Source organism: Brachyhypopomus gauderio, chromosome 10 (assembly GCF_052324685.1).
Source record: "Brachyhypopomus gauderio isolate BG-103 chromosome 10, BGAUD_0.2, whole genome shotgun sequence".
NCBI lineage: Eukaryota > Metazoa > Chordata > Actinopteri > Gymnotiformes > Hypopomidae > Brachyhypopomus > Brachyhypopomus gauderio.
The window spans coordinates 6,061,427-6,080,278 of NC_135220.1; the positions used below are offsets into that span (position 1 = coordinate 6,061,427).

At 43.3% G+C, this 18,852-nt stretch overlaps 1 protein-coding gene across 2 annotated transcripts; it reads right to left on the minus strand.

Moving 5' to 3' along the window:
• Positions 1-1,028: 1,028 nt before the first annotated feature.
• On the minus strand, positions 1,029-17,709 carry emilin3b (elastin microfibril interfacer 3b). 2 transcript variants are annotated; one of them, XM_077018996.1, is made up of 6 exons: positions 17,575-17,709; positions 17,045-17,392; positions 6,736-6,858; positions 5,241-5,518; positions 4,184-4,686; positions 1,029-3,151 (listed from the first exon to the last, which is right to left on the minus strand). In XM_077018996.1, the coding sequence occupies exons 2-6, from the start codon at positions 17,197-17,199 to the stop codon at positions 1,856-1,858; spliced, it is 2,355 nt and encodes a 784-aa protein (XP_076875111.1). In that variant the 5' UTR covers positions 17,200-17,392; positions 17,575-17,709; the 3' UTR covers positions 1,029-1,855. The 2 variants fall into 2 exon arrangements, with proteins under 2 accessions (XP_076875111.1, XP_076875112.1); XM_077018997.1 differs by lacking the exons at positions 17,045-17,392; positions 17,575-17,709 and adding an exon at positions 13,705-13,790.
• Positions 17,710-18,852: the final 1,143 nt, after the last annotated feature.

Sequence of the window (18,852 nt, forward strand, 5' to 3'; positions counted from 1 at the left end):
AGGCCAGCTCTCTCATGCTGAAAAGCGTACTGTCACCACACCAGCTTGACAACAATAAGACCGTTGTACTGGATGTGACTGTCTCTGTTTCCTCCTCGTGAAATGTGATATTTCAAAGTTCAGTGAGCCTAATGGATCCATTCTGCACTGCAGTGATGTATGTGCGCAATGCATATCTGAGGAACTACACACACCACCCTACTGCCATTTTGACAGCTATTTATAATCCATTAGTTCATCATTAATGTTTATGTCTGGTTATCTTCCACCTTTTCTCATTTGTTTAACTTTGTCTCATATAAAACATCCAGACTAAACAGAACTGTTAAACAGATATTAAACTTACAACCACATTAAACATCACTGCAGACGTATTCCCAGTGCCCCCTACTGGGCAATGATGTCTGGTTTTGAACTAGCAACTGTTTTGTGCACATTCAAGACTCGTGAGAGTCACTGGCCTTCGGTTTCAGGACATGAAAGTATTACATAACTATGGTAGTTTTCCTGAGGATTGGATGTACTGCAATAAAGGTAATTAGAGTCATTTATACTGTAAATACATTTAGGCAACCCAAGGCAATTCTGTTCAAACAGTAATCATGTTTTTGTGTTTGAAATTGAGAAGTGGTCTACTGTAAGATTCTTCTGGATTCTTCTTTAAACTTTGCATTAATATATCAATATTATTATATTAATATGATGGTCTGCATTAGTGGTTTGTTGTATAATTGTTTATATACATAGTGTAGTGTTATGTATGCAAACAAATAGTGCAGATGTATACCTTAGAATTCATCAAGTGACTGAACACTGTAGGTTCACAGTGTGCTGTCTATATTTCTGATGTTAGGGAATCTGATGTTTGTTAGGCAGTGTAGTGTGTGTGTGTATGTGTGTGTGTGTGTGTGTGTGTGTGTGTGTGTGTGTATGTGTGTGTGTGTGTGTGTGTAAAAGAGTGCATATGAAGCCAGGTATGTAAATAAAGTAGACAATTGAGACAAAACAGAACACTCAATGACGTTTGGAGGTCATATGTTTATTTAAGTTATTGCTGCCCTCTTGTGGTAAATGTTGAAACAATAAAAAAACAATCCATCTTTACAAGTGATTAGCAAATAATTTCACTTACATATTAAAACACGTCTTTATCATAAAAAATTAGAATCTCTTAGAAAAAACTAACAAAAAATTACAGAATAAATCAGAGACATATATTTCTCTTACAAACAAATCCACACACCACAATTGTTACAACATGTTTAGCACCATTATTATTAAGATACTTTAAAACAGAAGATTATTTTGGTAGATGGGAATGGATGGCTTTTGTCTTTAGAAACTTGTAGCAGCTTATATGTCTGACATCATTCTCATTGTAGTGTGTTAGCTGTGATTGTACTAATCACCTATTCCAGTGTTTCTCAGTCCCTGGGATGAAACACCCAATTCTAGTCATGCAACAGATCACTGTAACAGAATGTGTGTTACATCACTGCAACAGAATGTGAGTTACATCACTGCAACAGAATGTGTGTTACATCACTGTAACAGAATGTGTGTTACATCACTGCAACAGAATGTGTGTTACATCACTGCAAGCAGTTCCAGGCTTAATTGAGCTGAGGCACAGGGAAAAACTGGGTACAACTGGGAACAACTGGCCTGAACCAGATAGGATGTGAAGATACAATCAAGCTTCACTCCATTTAACAATCTCAGTAAAATTTTATCAAAACAGTAGAGGCAAAGTGAAAGAAGACTAAACAGTGCCTTGATGAAGAAAAAAAAAAGATGGAAGAAAAATCAAACCAGAACAGAAATGACAAGCTGGGGCGGAGTCTGTAGCTGTGGGTTACTGGTGGTCCGGGTGGCCGGTGGAGTCAGTCTTACTCACGCACTCCTGCAGGCCAGCCTTAAGCTCCGTCAGCTGCTGGGTGTGGCTCAGCAGGGTTCCGTTCACCTGAGCCAGGTAGCTGTCCGAGTGGCTCTCTAGCTCAGCCCGGATGCTCTCCAGCTCTCCGGCCAGCTGACTGAGGCCGCTGCACTGACCTTCGACCCGGGCCACACGGCTCTCCACACCCAGCACTTCTTGCCGCATGCCCAGGGCCGTTCCTCTGCAACCCTGTAGCTCGCCCTGAAGCCGCAGGCGCAGGCCCTTCAGCTCACCCTTCAGCTGCACGAGTCTCCGCTCACCCGCCCCCAGCAGCGACGCCTGCCGCCCCACCTGTTCGGCCACGCCCCGCACCTGCGACGACAGCTGCCGCTCGCGCTCCTGCCAGGTGGAGTTGGCGTGGCTCACCTCTTGGGTGAACAGGTGCACGGATTCGCGCAGCCCTTTGAGTGTGCGGTTCACCGAGTTCACGTTGATCTTGAGGAGTGTGATCTCACCCTGCAGCAGGTCCTCCCGCCTCTCCTGGGCCAGCTGCTCCACCACACCCTGCAGGGTCCGGTTGAGGTGATCCAGCACGTTCCGCTGAGCGTCGAGCCGCTCGGACAGCCTCTTCTCCACCTCTTTGTGCTCTTCCACCTCGGTGTGGAGGTGGGTGGAGCCCAGGCCCGGTGTGGGAGGGCAGGCTGATGCGCACAGCAGCTCCAAGTCCGTCAGCTGCTTCTGAACGCCGTCCAGCTCGGCCTCCACCCTCCGCCGCGTGTTCTCGATCTCGGTCTCCAACGCCAGCACCACCTGTCCCTCCAGCGCTGACACCACCTGCCCCTCCAGCAGGGCGGGGACGGTGGTGTTACTCAGCTCCTCCACCGCCACGAGCAGACGCTCCTCTAAGCTCTTCAACTTGTCGTCTACAAGCGTTTTGAAGCCGTCCAGGGATCCTGTCCCCACGTCCAGCCTGTCCGGCCCACCCTCGCTCCTCTCGCTGGCGTTGAGTCTGCCCTCCACGTCAACCAGGCGAGCGTCAAGCAGGTTCTCCGTGTGGAGCGTCTGCTCCGTCAGCACCACCTGCAGCTGCCTCTGTGACTCTGTCAGGCCTTTCACCGCCTCCTCCAGCAGCAGCACGCGCTGTGTCAGCCCGCTGAGCTCCGGCACTGTGAGGGCCTGAACCTGCAGCTGCAGCTGGTCCACGTCCTGCCTCAGGCCCGTCTCATAGCCCTCCAGACCCTGAGCCAGCTGGTCCTGACGACACTCTCGCTGCACCTGAGACACACAGCACAGGGTGAGCCCTGCCCAGCAACACTCCACTCTTTTCAAACACCAACAGTGAAGCTTACATTAAGGCATTCGTATTTGCCATTTATTTACAAAAAATGAGCTATCCGCATTGTCCATGTTATAACTAAAGCAGTGTTCTTCCTCTAAACATGTTTCATACTTCATATCAAATTAAAGGATGCCTGCCCTGGGTGCAGCTGTCAGTCATATTTACATTTCCACCTTATTATCTGCTGTGTGCTTGGATGTTTTTTACATCATTTTAAACATTTAAAACTTTAAGGCATTTAAATTCTGACCAGCCAGCACAGGAGTGCCGTAATATTATGATCTTTTCAGAGTCTTATTTCACATGTGATCATCTTCTGCCAATCTTCTGTGATGGGGGGCTCGTGGTCCCAGCAGCCCGGCCACCAGCGGGAGGCAATGAGCCATCAACCAATCAGCCTTATTCACCTTAGGTGTCTCCAGCCCATATAAGCAACTTGTGAGGTCTTTATGTGTGGCACATGCACGCAGGATTGGCAGGTAAAGTGGCTGTTTCTGGTTCTCTGTGAGTTTCCTTCCCTGCTCTGTTGGGGTCTGCATCCCTTGTGTCTGTCTAAAGTTAGTGTCTGTTAGAGTTGTGTCTGTCTGTCTGCCTGTCAACCTTTCCACCTCATTGTATATGGTGTCTGTGAAGGTCTCCAGTCCAACACAGACCCATGTTTGAGATGAGGGTTAAGGTCTGATGTCACTCTGACACTGTCCTCAAACCACATGTGGAAAGAATAACATTAAATCAGTGTGAACTGATCTGATATGTAGGTTTTAACTAAAGTAACAATATGCTGAGTCCTGTCATGTTCAAGTAGCCGCTCTGATCAACCCGTGACTCTTGCCTATTTCTGCAATGTGAAACTTCAATGTTAAAATGAATGCCTTTAACGGCTTGTGTTGCTGTTATAAACCCATCTGCAATGTAATTAACTCTCTCAAGATCATAAAACTGTTCAGAGTGAGAAACGATGCCCCCACCTGTTCAATCCTCTCATCGCAGTGTATCTCCAGGCTGGTCAGCCTCTTATCAAATTCTGTCCTCACACCAGTTAGCCTTGCGTCCAGCAGCTCCTCCAGGGGTTTGGGTTTCACCCCAGCAGGGATGGGCCTCCCAGCGGCCGACTCCATGAGTGTCTTCAGCTGCCCGTCGTGACCCAACACCATGTCGCGGATCTGGTCCAGCACACCGCTCTTGTCCTGCAGCTCATCTCTGACCTCCGTCACCCTGCCAACCAGCTCGCTGAGGACGGGGACGCCCTCGCTGCCATCCAGGACTCCGAAGCCCACGGGGGAGTCTGGCAAGTGGGGGATGGGGCCCAGCAAGGTGGTTAGCATCCTGTTTGTGTCCTCACGCAGGGAGACTCTGAGGCGGTCCTCCAGGCCAACCACGAGACCGCTCAGCGTGTCCAGGCCCTGAGACAGTCTTTGTAAGTCCACCTCCATACGGTTCAGACGCTCACCTGAGATGTCCACCTGGGACCCTGGGTTATGAGAAACAGAAAGGACATTCAAGAGAGAGACAAGATATGCAGGACTGTTTTATCAATCCTGTTTATATATTAATATATTAATACTACATCAATGATATATATTCTTACAAGATTCGACTAATGAAACTAATAAAAGGGAGTAAAAGAACAGGACAGTTACCATTATTTTAAACTGCATCATTTTAATTAGTTTCCTTTGCCAATAACAAAATTAGCATAAACATGCCAAAGAGGACCCTACTGTTATTTAGCTGAAGGACACCTTTAATGAATATGATTTTCAGTGGAGATGCTTACATTTCATATTTAGGTTAAAGGGTCTTCATGATTGCATCACTACACAGCAACATCCATGAAATCACAAGCCTTGCAATAATGTTCTCCTAATGTTCACCTAATGCTCTAATGTTCACCTAATGCTCTGCTAAAGTTCTAATGTTCTCATAATGTTCATCTATTGTTCTCCTAATGTTCCCCAAATTTACTGTAACAGGTTTTGGGGTGTCCAGAAGGTACATGTCCAGTTGGGATGAATAAACTCTCACCATGACCCCCAGGGAAAGGGACAGGTTGGGCTGCCTCCACCCCTGACCCATGGACGGATGTGTGCTCTGGTGGTGTCCTAGGGGGAGAGGGGGGGTAGCCATTTACCCCTGGCCTGGGGTCTTGCATGGAGCCCTTGAATGGAGGCGTCATGGCGTCTGGGCCAGACGTGGACCCATCGAGGCAGCTGTCTCCACTGTAACCAGGGCAACAGCGCCACTCTAGTTGTGTCACCACCTTATGGCCAGTTTTGTACTTGGGTTTGAAATATGTCCGATACCTGTGAGGGTTGACATGATTCCTGTTACCTTTGGGGCAGGACAATGACTCTCATCTCACAAGCTCTGTAACCTCTATTTATATGTCTTTACCTCTTAAGAGTCAATGATGGGATTAAATTGATAACTGGGATTATGCGGTTGTGTAGATTACAGGATTGATAAATAGATTAGGATATTCAAAAAAAGCAATTCAGTAATAACCAGCATGCATATTAATACCATCTATCAATACTATCAATTACTGTTACTATCTATTACTATTACTATATGTTACTATTACATTCAATTACAAATACTATATTTACTGTACTAATTATTACTATTACTATATAGATACTATTACTATTACTATCAATATTACTATCTATTACTATTACTATCTATTCCTATTACATTCTATTATTATTACTGTATCTTACTATTACAATATATTACTATCTATTACTATTACTATCAATATTACTATCTATTACTATTACTATCTATTCCTATTACATTCTATTATTATTACTGTATCTTACTATTACAATATTAATAGTATCAATATCAATATTAATATACTATTACTATCCATTACTATCTAATTTTTATCTATTACTATTACTATCTCTTAGTATTGCTATCTATTACTATTACTATCTATTACTATATACTATCTACTATCTATTATTATATTGCTATTACTATCTATTACTATTACTGTCTACTACTATTACTATCACTATTACTATCTATTACTATCTTTTCAGAGTTTAATTCCACATATTCACACAGTGAGTATTTTCAGGGCCTATACAACAAACAATACAGGACTGACAATATTCAACATCAGGCTTTTGGTTGCTTTCTGAATTAAACCACTAGGTGGCAGCAGTAGGACACACTCTTGCTATAGATAGCAAGCAGGGCTGTGCATGTCTCCAATCTCTAGGCTTTAGAGGTAGGGGTAACTAGGGTTAGGGATAACTAGGGTTAGGGTAAATAGGGTTAGGGATACCTAGGGTTAGGGATAACTAGGGTTAGGGTTAGGTGTAACTATTACTGCTCTTAATAAAGCAATATTTTAATTCCACTTGGAGCTACAGCATATCCTGTGAAAATGTCTTGCCTTAATGACACAAAATATAAACACATAAACAAAAATATATAAACAAATACAGATAGAAACACACACAGAGACACATGTAGAAGCTTCCTGTGTGCTGGAGCTACTCACATAAGTACAGGACACGTCTGCCCCCAGATGCACTTGGTGGTGTATTCTGCCTTAACATATGTGGCCATTCCATCCTGTACAGCACAAGTGATGTTTCTCTGGACAATGTAGGCACAGTGGTTTCTGTGTAACACAGATGTTACAGTTATCTTCTGCAGTATCAGCAGACAATGCAACACATCCTGCTGTGATCATTTCTTGTCTGGAAACATGTGAATTGCTCTTAAGATTGAAAGTCATATCTAGGCAGAGAGAAAGTCATATCTAGTCATATCTAGCTCTTAAGATTGAAAGTCATATCTAGTGAGAGAGAGTGAGAGGGAGAGAGAGTGAGAGAGATGGAAGAGAAAGAGGGAGGAGAGAGTGAGCAATCAACAGAAAGAGCAAAGAGCAAAATAAAAAGAGACAACAAAGAAGGAAAGACAAAGAGAGCAGTAATAGTACATACACTGAAAAAAATAAAGCATTGGCTCGATGTAATAAAATTGAATTAATCAATCACACGAATTTTTTTTCATTGACTCAATCCAAAAAACTTAATTCATGGCTAAACTCAGTGCTAGATCTCTGATGACAACATACAAACACCATCACACACCTGTGATTACTGCACACAAACACAGTTCTCTGACTTCAGCGTACAAACACAAACACAGATCTCTGACTACAGGACACAGGCACAAATGAACTGCTGCTGAACAGCACTATTACTGAACTGTAATCACTGCTGAACAAATAAATGTCTAATGTAATGTACTGTACACAACCTGCAGGCACATTATAACAGAGGCAGAGTGAAAGTGGGTGGCTTTTCACGCTTAGGACGCTTACGAGCTGCGCACATGTACTGGAGTTTGTAGTAGGTTTCAAAGACATGGAAAGAGCGGACTGTGATTCTGAGTGTTGAAACATGCGAATAATCTTTAGACTCAATGTGAAGGATTAAATTACCTTCAGACTCAATGTTTCAGATTACAAATGTGACTTGTGGACACACACACACACACACACACACACACACACACACACACACGCACATATTTCGTCACATCTGCTAGTTCCATTTGAGTTGGTGGTGATATTAATTGTAGGCAGGAGTCTACAACACAGTGATGTGAAGAACATAAGTAAAACAGCTAAAACAGGAAGTGTGAGAGAGAGATTGAGAGAGTTTGAGAAAGATGGTGAGAGATGGAGAGAGTGAGAGAAATGGAGAGAGAGAGATGGAGAGAGTGAGAGAGAACTATGTTGCAAAGCCTCACAGTTGCCTTTAGTCAAAGTGTGTGTAGAAGCCATAGATCCAGATGTCCTGCAATCAGGAGAGCATTGTACAAACAAATCTCCTTCTCAGCTGTATCCTCAGACACTAGAAATCACCTAGATCTTCCTCCAAGCTTCTCCTCCAAGCTCCTCCTCCAAGCTCCTCCCTCTAATATCCCTTCCTCCAAGCTCCTCCTCCAAACTCCTCCTTCTACTATCCCCTCCTCCAAACTCCTTCTGCTATCCACTCCTCCAAGTTTCTCCTCCTAGCTTCTAGTCAATTTATCAACACGAATGAGTGCGTGTGTGGTAAGCATGAACCTGTGTGTGTGAGTGCATGTGCATGTACAAATGCTTGTGTGTGTGTGTGTGTGTGTGTGTGTGTGTGTGTGTGTGTGTGTGTGTGTGTGTGTGTGTGTATTGGGTGATGGTAGGTAATATTTTCCTGCTGTGTCTGACCCTGAAAGTTTAATGTGGTTACAGGACTGGGTGATTAGTGAAGTGCAAATATTCAACCTTATTAATTCTGTCACACCCTCTTCAAAACTTCCAATCTTCTTTCAGTTGGCTGATATTCTCATGATTTGGTTTCACTCAGCAGATCTCTTCCAGCCAGCCCAGGAGACAAGGAGAGTTATTTTCAGTTTTCCTCAGAATCCTTACCCACCATTCTTCCTCTGAAATAGTTTGCATGGGTTTAGATTGCAGCTGTTCTCTCTCACCCACTTTCTTCTCTTTGCCTTTGAGTACTGATATTTACACTCTAATCCCTCCACCTGTCATGACTGCCATGTGATCACAGTCAGATTTGTGATGGTACATTAAAAACACAGCCCCATTTAGCCCCTTATCTAATCTTGGATTTGTCCTGGGTTTTAATGGAGCTTCAAACCTAAGAATGGTTTACAAGTTTTAGATGCCTTTGCGGTCACAGTGGGATAAGCCTCTAATGGACTAACGGAGTTACAGAGTAGAGGAGAGGTGTCACTGAGACCTCACCCTCCCACACTCTCCATCAAACACAAGCGTGATCACTCTTTCATTGAGCAGAGTTCATTCTTTGGTCAAGTCGTCTGCAGGACAGAAGAATACGATACAGGACAGAGGAGTACTATACAGGACAGAAGACTATGATACAGGACAGAAGAATATGATACAGGACAGAAGAGTACTATACAGGACAGAAGAATATGAAGAGTACTATACAGGACAGAAGAGTGCTATACAGGACAGAAGAGTATGATACAGGACAGAAGAGTACGATACAGAACAGAAGAATATGATACAGGACAGGCCTACCCCAACATACAGCAGAAAGAAAAAGAGCACTATTGTAAACTGTAAATTAAACTGTGGAAAACCCTTACAGCAAGAGCACTGAGTGATAGTTTACATTCTACTAGTGCAATTATTTTGTATTTTTTTGCTTCTTCAGGATATTAGTGTGTTTACTGAGTCTGCATTCAAAGCACATGCTGATGGAACCCTCCGGCCCCAAGAGCTGACGTGCTCTGAAAGTACAGCCAGTTTCTCTGCTCATACACACTAATGCACTGTGTCTCCTAATGGAGGAAAATCCTTATCCTTACACCATCCACAAACTGTGAATCAACACACTGCTAGGCCATGTGCCCGTTTCTAGATCTGTGACAAGGGTTAGCTTTAGGGTTAGGTTAGCTTTAGGGTTAGGTGAGGGTTAGAGTTAGGGTTAGGGTTGTGTCATAGCTTTCCAGCTTTTTTTCCTGCTTTTCCAGTGTCACTCCAACCAGGCTGTGTGCTCTGAATGGGGTGGTGAGGTGGATGTTAGCTCCTGTTAGCACTGATTCGCATGACATAGCAAAGCTACGATGCTTAGGTTGTGGCCTTCACAGCTGCCAGGGCCACTAGAGGCTCCCAACACTACTGCCATGGTTTATAGAGACATTATTCTTTCTCTACAAGCTGACTGATGGATGGTGGTTTGAGAGTAATGAGTCCCTGGTGAACTGAAGTCTGTCTGCAGTCCGTCATGCCATAACCCGTACACAGCAGTCGTATACCGTACACAACAGTCACAGGGTTGCCAACTCTCACGCATTGAGCGTGAGACACACGCATTTGACCGTTTTCACATGCTCTCACGCCACACTTCCGATATCTCACGCCGAAAAAAAATATCCAGTTTATTTACCTCAGATCCACATATATGATTCAATACGTTACTAGTTCGCTAGCTCTGGCGCCATCCACCGGCGATATAACACTGAATCTGTGTCCATTTTACGTTCGCCCCCCCGCTCAACAACTTTCGTTCGCCACCGGCTCCAGGTTAAAATCTCACTCCAAGCGAACGTCAAAAGTTGGCAACCCTGCAGTCATAACCCGTACACAGCAGTCGTATACCGTACACAACAGTCATAACCCGTACACAGCAGTCGTATAGCGTACACAACAGTCATAACCCGTACACAGCCAGAGATCCCTGGGAGAGTATGCAGAATGCATGCTTATAATGCACATACTTTGAATGCATTTAAAAATACTGATATGTTTTCATAAACAAGTGACAGAAACTTTGTGACTCTGCTCAATCAATAGAATATTTTCATGATGATAATGATGATGATGATAATAATAGTAGATTTCAAGCTGTCAAATTGAACAAGTGACATCTGAATGAGATAAGTGACATCTGAATGAGATAAATGACATCTGAATGAGATAAATGACATCTGAATGAGATAAGTGACATCTGAATGAGATAAATGACATCTGAATGAGATAAATGACATCTGAATGAGATAAATGACATCTGAATGAGATAAGTGACATCTGAATGAGATAAATGACATCTGAATGAGATAAATGACATCTGAATGAGATAAGTGACATCTGAATGAGATAAATGACATCTGAATGAGATAAATGACATCTGAATGTGATAAATGACATCTGAATGATCCAGCATGTTTCCAAAAAGATGTCCAGTATGAATTTAAATGGATATTTTAAAAGATTGTAAAACATAATGTTCCGTATTTTCCAGTGTTTATGACTCACATCTGGGGATCAAGGCTGCCTGTGTGGTCATTGTAACTGAAAGTAAAGTATTTTTATAATAACACATCAGATCTTTCCAAATTGGTAAAGAATAGCTACACCTGCTGGTTTGTAAGGCTGTATCATGTAGGGTCAGGTTAATTGGTGTTTTGAAGCCTGCTGTCTTCAGTCTAAACAGCACACTTCATTCGGACAGTAGACAGCTGCTTGTTCAGATTTTCTCAAATTTTCTCATCTTGTTAGTGTCTCCAGTTTAACCCCTCTTGTCTGTCTGTCATGTTTGTGTCTCCAGTTTAACCCCTCCTGTCTGTCTTGTTTGTGTCTCCAGTTTAACCCCTCCTGTCTGTCTGTCTTGTTTGTGTCTCCAGTTTAACCCCTCCTGTCTGTCTGTCATGTTTGTGTCTCCAGTTTAACCCCTCCTGTCTGTCTGTCATGTTTGTGTCTCCAGTTTAACCCCTCCTGTCTGTCTGTCATGTTTGTGTCTCCAGTTTAACACCTCCTGTCTGTCTGTCTTGTTTGTGTCTCCAGTTTAACCCCTCTTGTCTGTCTGTCATGTTTGTGTCTCCAGTTTAACCCCTCCTGTCTGTCTTGTTTGTGTCTCCAGTTTAACACCTCCTGTCTGTCTGTCTTGTTTGTGTCTCCAGTTTAACCCCTCCTGTCTGTCTGTCATGTTTGTGTCTCCAGTTTAACCCCTCCTGTCTGTCTTGTTTGTGTCTCCAGTTTAACCCCTCCTGTCTGTCAGTCATGTCTTGGTCTTTGCTCTCCATGTGTCTCCTTCTGTCTGCCACGCCCCCTTGTCTATAGCCCCGCCTTCGTATATGTTTCAACTGGTTCTGCTTCTGTTTGAGTGATTAGTTTGGTTTTTTTTTTTGTGTGTTCCAGTCATTGCTTGTAGGTTATTATGTTCGGATGTTTGTTCTTTCTAATATGAATCCTTGTTTAAACTTGAATTCTCCACTGCTTCTTAATGGTGAAGTTTCCCCAGTGTTTTGTTCAACTATGTGTTTGTATGTTTGTTTATCTCTTCACCCGGGTTTTAGTTTGCAGTTACTCTCTTAATAAATCTCAGTAAAGTCCCTATAGTTTTGTGTTCCTGGTTAGTGATTTTGCACCTAGTGTTCTCTGTTATGATACCTGTATATGGTTTAAGTTCTATTCTGTTTAGTTTGATCTTGTGTTTTATGGAGTCTCTGTCCAGTGTGCATTATAGGTTTTCGTTATTACATCAGCTTGTGTTTTGTGGTTTTGTATCTATTGTGATTAGTTGGTTTGTTTTGTCTCTTCCTCCTGCCTCACCCCACCTGGCGTCCATGTCTATGTGGTTGAACCAACAGAGGCTGATAATGTGGAATGTGTGGAGTGTGTAAATAAAACTGCTCTCTATTGCAGTCAACTCCTCCCAGTGACACATTACACTCTGTACACTCTATATACTCTGACTATTATAAACACATGGCATGGATTCAGTCGTTAGTAAGTTACTAATTACTAGGCCACTACTTGCAAGATATTATGGGACAGACCTAGCAATCCCACCTAGCAACCAAACTGTAAAAACTTTGATGTACCAGCTCAATGCTCTTTTATATAAGCAGTAGTGAACCTCAAGACAGCAGTGGTGGGTACTGCCCCTGTTGGCTGTAGTGGTCCAATGGTAGTGGTCAATAGTGGTCAGTAGTGGTCCTATGGTAGTGGTCAATAGTGGTCAGTAGTGGTCCTGTGGTTATTAGTGGTCCTGTCATCAGTAATGGTCCTGTGGTTAGTGGTGGTCCAGTGGAAAGTAGTAGTCTGGTCAGTACTGGATGAGCATAACATCACTCATAAAAGGCTCATCTAAGACAGGTGAGCCTGATAAATTGACCAATGAGAGCAGGTATAGTGCAGGTGTTTCAAATATATGTCAAACTCAAGTTCAATATATAATTAATTATTCATAAAGGGCATATGCAATGATGACCATTTTAAAACTAATTGGATTTAACTGAGCTGTTTAACTGATACTGTTTTTGGCATGATCTGTGGCAATGTCACATGACAGACGCGTCCACTTTACAGAACTGCTCCCAAAGAAAAGGTCAGGGAGTGTAATCATGATTCTGACACAGACCACCACACAGAGCTGGCTTAAGGAGTGTAATCATGATTCTGACACAGACCACCACACAGAGCTGGCTTAAGGAGTGTAATCATGATTCTGACACAGACCACCACACAGAGCTGGCTTAAGGAGTGTAATCATGATTCTGACACAGACCACCACACAGAGCTGGCTTAAGGAGTGTAATCATGATTCTGACACAGACCACCACACAGAGCTGGCTTAAGGAGTGTAATCATGATTCTGACACAGACCACCACACAGAGCTGGCTTAAGGAGTGTAATCATGATTCTGACACAGACCACCACACAGAGCTGGCTTAAGGAGTGTAATCATGATTCTGACACAGACCACCACACAGAGCTGGCTTAAGGAGTGTAATCATGATTCTGACACAGACCACCACACAGAGCTGGCTTAAGGAGTGTAATCACGATACTGCCAAATGTGGTTCAGTAATATCTCCAGCAGCTCGGTGGATCTGGACGGGTGTAGTTTGTTTTGTGTGGACAGAATGGCCGATTACTCCGATTACTCCGGTAAGATCAAAGGAGGAGGTCTGTTTACTTACATAAGTGCAGACCTTTAATGTATCTGGATAGTTCTCAGCTGTTATTTCTGCAGTCTACACTCCTGATGATGATGATGTTCAGCTAGCCATGGAAGAGCTGCAATCAGCAAGACACAAGCTGCAAATCCATACGGGGTTTTTAGTGCCGCGGGAGTCTTGAATCACTCCAGTTTATGTACTGTACTGGAACATTGCCAGGGTGTGTCCTGCCCCATCAGGGGAGACAGCACATTGAACCATGTACATATGAACATTACATACACATACATAACAGCCCCCCCCCCCCCCCCCCCCCCAATCACCTCCCATTGTTTCTGCTCCCAATCATAAAACATGTGAACCATAAAACATGTGAAGATGCCAACAGGGGCAATAAAAGAGTGGCCAGAAGGGGCTGTCTTCCCCCAGTAGTGGCAGTTTCAGAACACTGATTCCACCAGATCATCAAACCACTAGATCACTAAATCACTAGATCACCAGATGGCATCAAGAAAATAAATGAGATGGAGAGAAAATATCTGTAGTAGAGAGAGAGAGCGTATCTCTAATACACTCACCCTTCTCCTCACTATAACAACCTTTATCCCTTTAATATATTTACTGTTTTTAATACTGAATTTGGCTTATTTAGTTTGTGGGTTATTGCGAATGTAATATTCAAATGCAGAGGTGGGGACTCGAGTCACATGACTTGGACTCGAGTCAGACTCGAGTCATTAATATTAAGACTTTTGACTTGACTTGAAAAAATATTCAGAGACTTAGACTTGACTTGGACTTTTACACCAATAACTTGGGACTTGAATTGGACTTGAACCTGTTTACTTGCAAAGACTTGATTTTTTTTTTACCCCAAATCTAAATTTTAAAACGCATATTAATATTTATAAAGTGCGCCCCATTAATTTCATTTCCGTCCTTCTGACGCAGACCAGTCCTCTGCTTTTCCACACTCTGTACGTGTGTGTGCATGAGCTGCAGCACAACCAATCAAATGGGGGGTTGGCGAACGTAAATTTTTACCGGGCGGGGTGTAAAATGGACACAAATTAAGTATTATAACGCGATCGATCGATCGCCAGTGGTTGGTGCCAGAGCGAACTAGTAACTCATTGAATCATAGATGTGGATCAGAGGTAAATAAACTAGATTTTTTTCCGGCGTGAGAAATCGGATGTGTGGCGTGAGAGCGTGTGAAGACGGTCAAATGCGTGTGTCTCACGCTCAATGCGTGAGAGTTGGCAACCCTGGGTTCTGTATCTGAACTCGGGGAAGAGAGCCTCTCTCTGTCACCATCATAATATCCAGTTCTATCTCAGCATGGATTGTGTATTTGAAGACATCTACGTCGAGAAAAAAATATATTGACAAAAGTGGAGCGAGTTTTCAGCTATGGGGACATCATTCATCGTGCACAAATGACATACAGACTTTTGGCCAGCAAATGCAATGCAAAATAGTTTACTGAAATGTCTAAAGTTGCAGATTCCTGTTAATTGTTCAGTTCTTATATTTGTTTGTCTTGTGTCACTCACACATGTTCTCCAAGAAACCAGAGAAGAGAAGAGAGGGAAAATGCTGTTATGGTTCTTTGTATTGTACTGTGAAAATATCAGCACTTTTTATTTGAACATGGAGTTCTACTTATGACTTTTTCACAGAATATTTATTTCTGGAAAATTGTAGTTTAAAGTATGAATATTTTTGCAGCTAAGTTTAACAAATTGAACTGTGCAATAAAGAGGTGTAATTTTAATTTTTTTTATACTTCGTGTTTTCAGTTGCACATGTTTTATCAAGATTTGAGGAGAATACAGATTTAAAAAAGAACGCATGTCTATTATTTACATTTAAAATATACCTGCAACATTGGTAAAAAAAAAAAAAGACTCGAAAGGACTTGAAATTCCAAGTTTCAGACTTGGGACTTGACTTGACTGTTGCCTGTCTTGACTCGAGACTTGACTTTACTTGAGTGTCTTTGCTTGAGACTTGACTCGGGACTTGAGGTATAAAGACTTGGACTTACTTGAGACTTGCAAAACACTGACTTGGTCCCACCTCTGTTCAAATGTGAATATTTATCATGGCAATAAAGCACTATTGAATTGAATTAAGGGAGAGAGAGGAGGAAAAAAAGATGGAGATAGAGAGGGGGAGAAAAAGAGAGATCATAGAACGATGGAGGTAAAGAGGGGGAGAGAAAGAGAGATGAGAGAGCATCAAGCACGTGAGGAATGTACTTCCAGCAGAGAGACCAGTCGCAGGGCAGGCAGGAAGGGGGTGAAGCCGGTGGTGAAGACTTAGAATACAAACAACAGGAAGCTGGAGACCTGTCCAGAAACATACCAATCTACAAGTTATCCATGCAAGAGAATGGAAGGCCTGAGACACAGAGGGAGCAGAGGGAGTGTGTGGAGAGCAGCGCACAGACACAAGAGCACGCAGCACACGTGTCAGGGTCATGAGAGCACGCAGCACACGTGTCAGGGTCATGAGAGCACGCAGCACACGTGTCAGGGTCATGAGAGCACGCAGCACACGTGTCAGGGTCATGAGAGCACGCAGCACACGTGTCAGGGTCATGAGAGCACACAGCACGCGTGTCAGGGCCATGAGAGCACGCAGCACACGTGTCAGGGTCATGAGAGCACGCAGCACACGTGTCAGGGTCATGAGAGCACGCAGTACATATGTCATGTACGGGCCACAGTATGTGACATCACTATAACCTCCTGCTACAGGTAATGCATGACACTACCTACCAAGATGACAGTTGCATTATGGGAAACTTTGTGAGGCTGACAAACAGCAGAGGATGTGGCCAGCTGTGTCTGCACATCATTATTCTATTTGTCCAATGCTCCCCTGTCCTAGAGCAAACAGCAACTAGTCTTATCATTTATGACAGCATAAGACTGGAGCCTTTTGCAGTTTATCCCAAATAACTGTTGATGACAACAGTTGTGGCTGAATCTACTGAGTGAATTTATAGTGTGAGTTTGGTTTACAATATGACAATTCATAACTTGGCACATGAGTTGATGCTCAGGTATTATTATTATTATATCTATTTAAAACATATTGTTCATAAGCTCAATATACAGTCTGTCACTAAGAAAAGGCACGGCACTTCCTAAACATAAACTCAATCATAATCTAAAGAATGTACACACAGACCCACACACTCATACACACACACAAACACACACTCACTCACTCACACACACTCATACACACACACACACACACACACACACACACACACACACACACACACACACACACACACACACACACACATACCTTCACATGCACACTCACATGCACAGTTGCTTACTTGTGACGACTTAGTGGCTTTTCAGAACTGTAATGTGGGTTGACTCCAGCCTTGAACAGGTTGTATCTGTAAGGGTTTCCAAAGAAAGCTCCCTTGCTGTCCACTAAAGTCAGAAAGAGTCCCACCAGCACAGGAAGCAGTGCAGGCTCCATCATTCAGCTGGATGAAGCTCAGTAGAGAGCAGGAGGACAGAAGAGACGGATGTGCGAGGACCAGCTAGGCTGCAGTACTGGAAAGACAGCTTGATATTCCTGTAAAGTCCCGCAGTGTCTCGGCTAGGGCATTCAGCTGCTGGCAGAGGACAATGTCTTCAGTCCAAACATCTGTGCTTCTCAGTTCATCCTGCTCCTGCAACACAGGAGCCAGAGAATGTGGTGAGAAAGAGACCAGAAAGATGTACTTCACAGAAGAGAGAAAGAGGCAGAGAGAGGGAGAAAGAAAGAGAGAAGGAGAGACAGACAAAAAGAGACGAAGAGAGATGAGCAAATACAAGAAAGAAATTGAAAAAAAATATATATTTAGGCACGTACACTGGAAAAGCAGAACAGGAGCTGTATGGGTGCAGTCTCCTCTCAGTCATCTGTGTGTGAAGGAGTGTACACCAACACCAACACCAACAGCAGCAGTGTGCTGGGGTCTCCCAAGTAGGGGCTGTCTGCCAGAGCAGGAGGGTTTGAATAGCCACCTCCCTCTAAAGCCAATGGCTTGAAATGCAAGCCCTCCCCCTCGTTCTCTCTCTCTCTCTTTCTCTCTCTCTCCCTCCCCCAACTGTTCCTTTCTCTCTGTCTCTCTTACTCTTTTTCTCTCTTTCACCCTTTACTTTTTTACAGTTTTCTGTGTATATTGCTCTCTTTTATTCTGTCTATGTCTGAGAGCATAATAGCCACAATTACGTGTTTAGAATGAGCAACACCTTGCTCTGTAACACACACACAGCCACGACACACATGCACATATATACATGTTTAAACTCTTAATAAATTACTCTTTCATACTCTTTCATACTTTCATACTTTTCTCATACCTCTGAGATGATGCAATGAGGAGCTCAGGGTTATTCAAAAGGGTTATTCTCAAAGTGACCAAATGCTAACATTAACTTCAACAACTGCTGAGAGGCTGTGTGACTTTGTGATCTAGTTCTGCTGTGAGATTGTGTGATCTAGTTCTGCTGTGAGATTGTATGATCTAGTTCTGCTGTGAGATTGTGTGATCTAGTTCTGCTGTGAGATTGTATGATCTAGTTCTGCTGTGAGATTGTGTGATCTAGTTCTGCTGTGAGATTGTGTGATCTAGTTCTGCTGTGAGATTGTATGATCTAGTTCTGCTGTGAGATTGTATGATCTAGTTCTGCTGTGAGACCGTGTTATCATTGATCTAGGTCTGCTGTGAGACTGTGTTATCATTGATCTAGGTCTGCTCACTGCCTTCAAGAATATACTCTGACCCACCTTGTGTCCAGAGATATACACTAACCCACAGTGTGTCCAGGAATACACACTAACCCACTGTGTGTCCAGGAATATACACTAACACAGCATGTCCAGGAGTACACGATAACCCACTGTGTGTGCAGCAATACACACTAACCCACAGGAATACTCACTAACCCTCACTGTGTCCAGGAATACTCACTAACCCACAGTGTGTCCATGAATACACACTAACCCACAGTGTGTTCAGGAATATACACTAACCCACAGTGTGTCCAGGAATACACACTAACCCACAGAGTGTCCAGGAATACTCATTAACCCACAGTGTGTCCAGGAATACACACTAACCCACAGTGTGTCCAGGAATACACA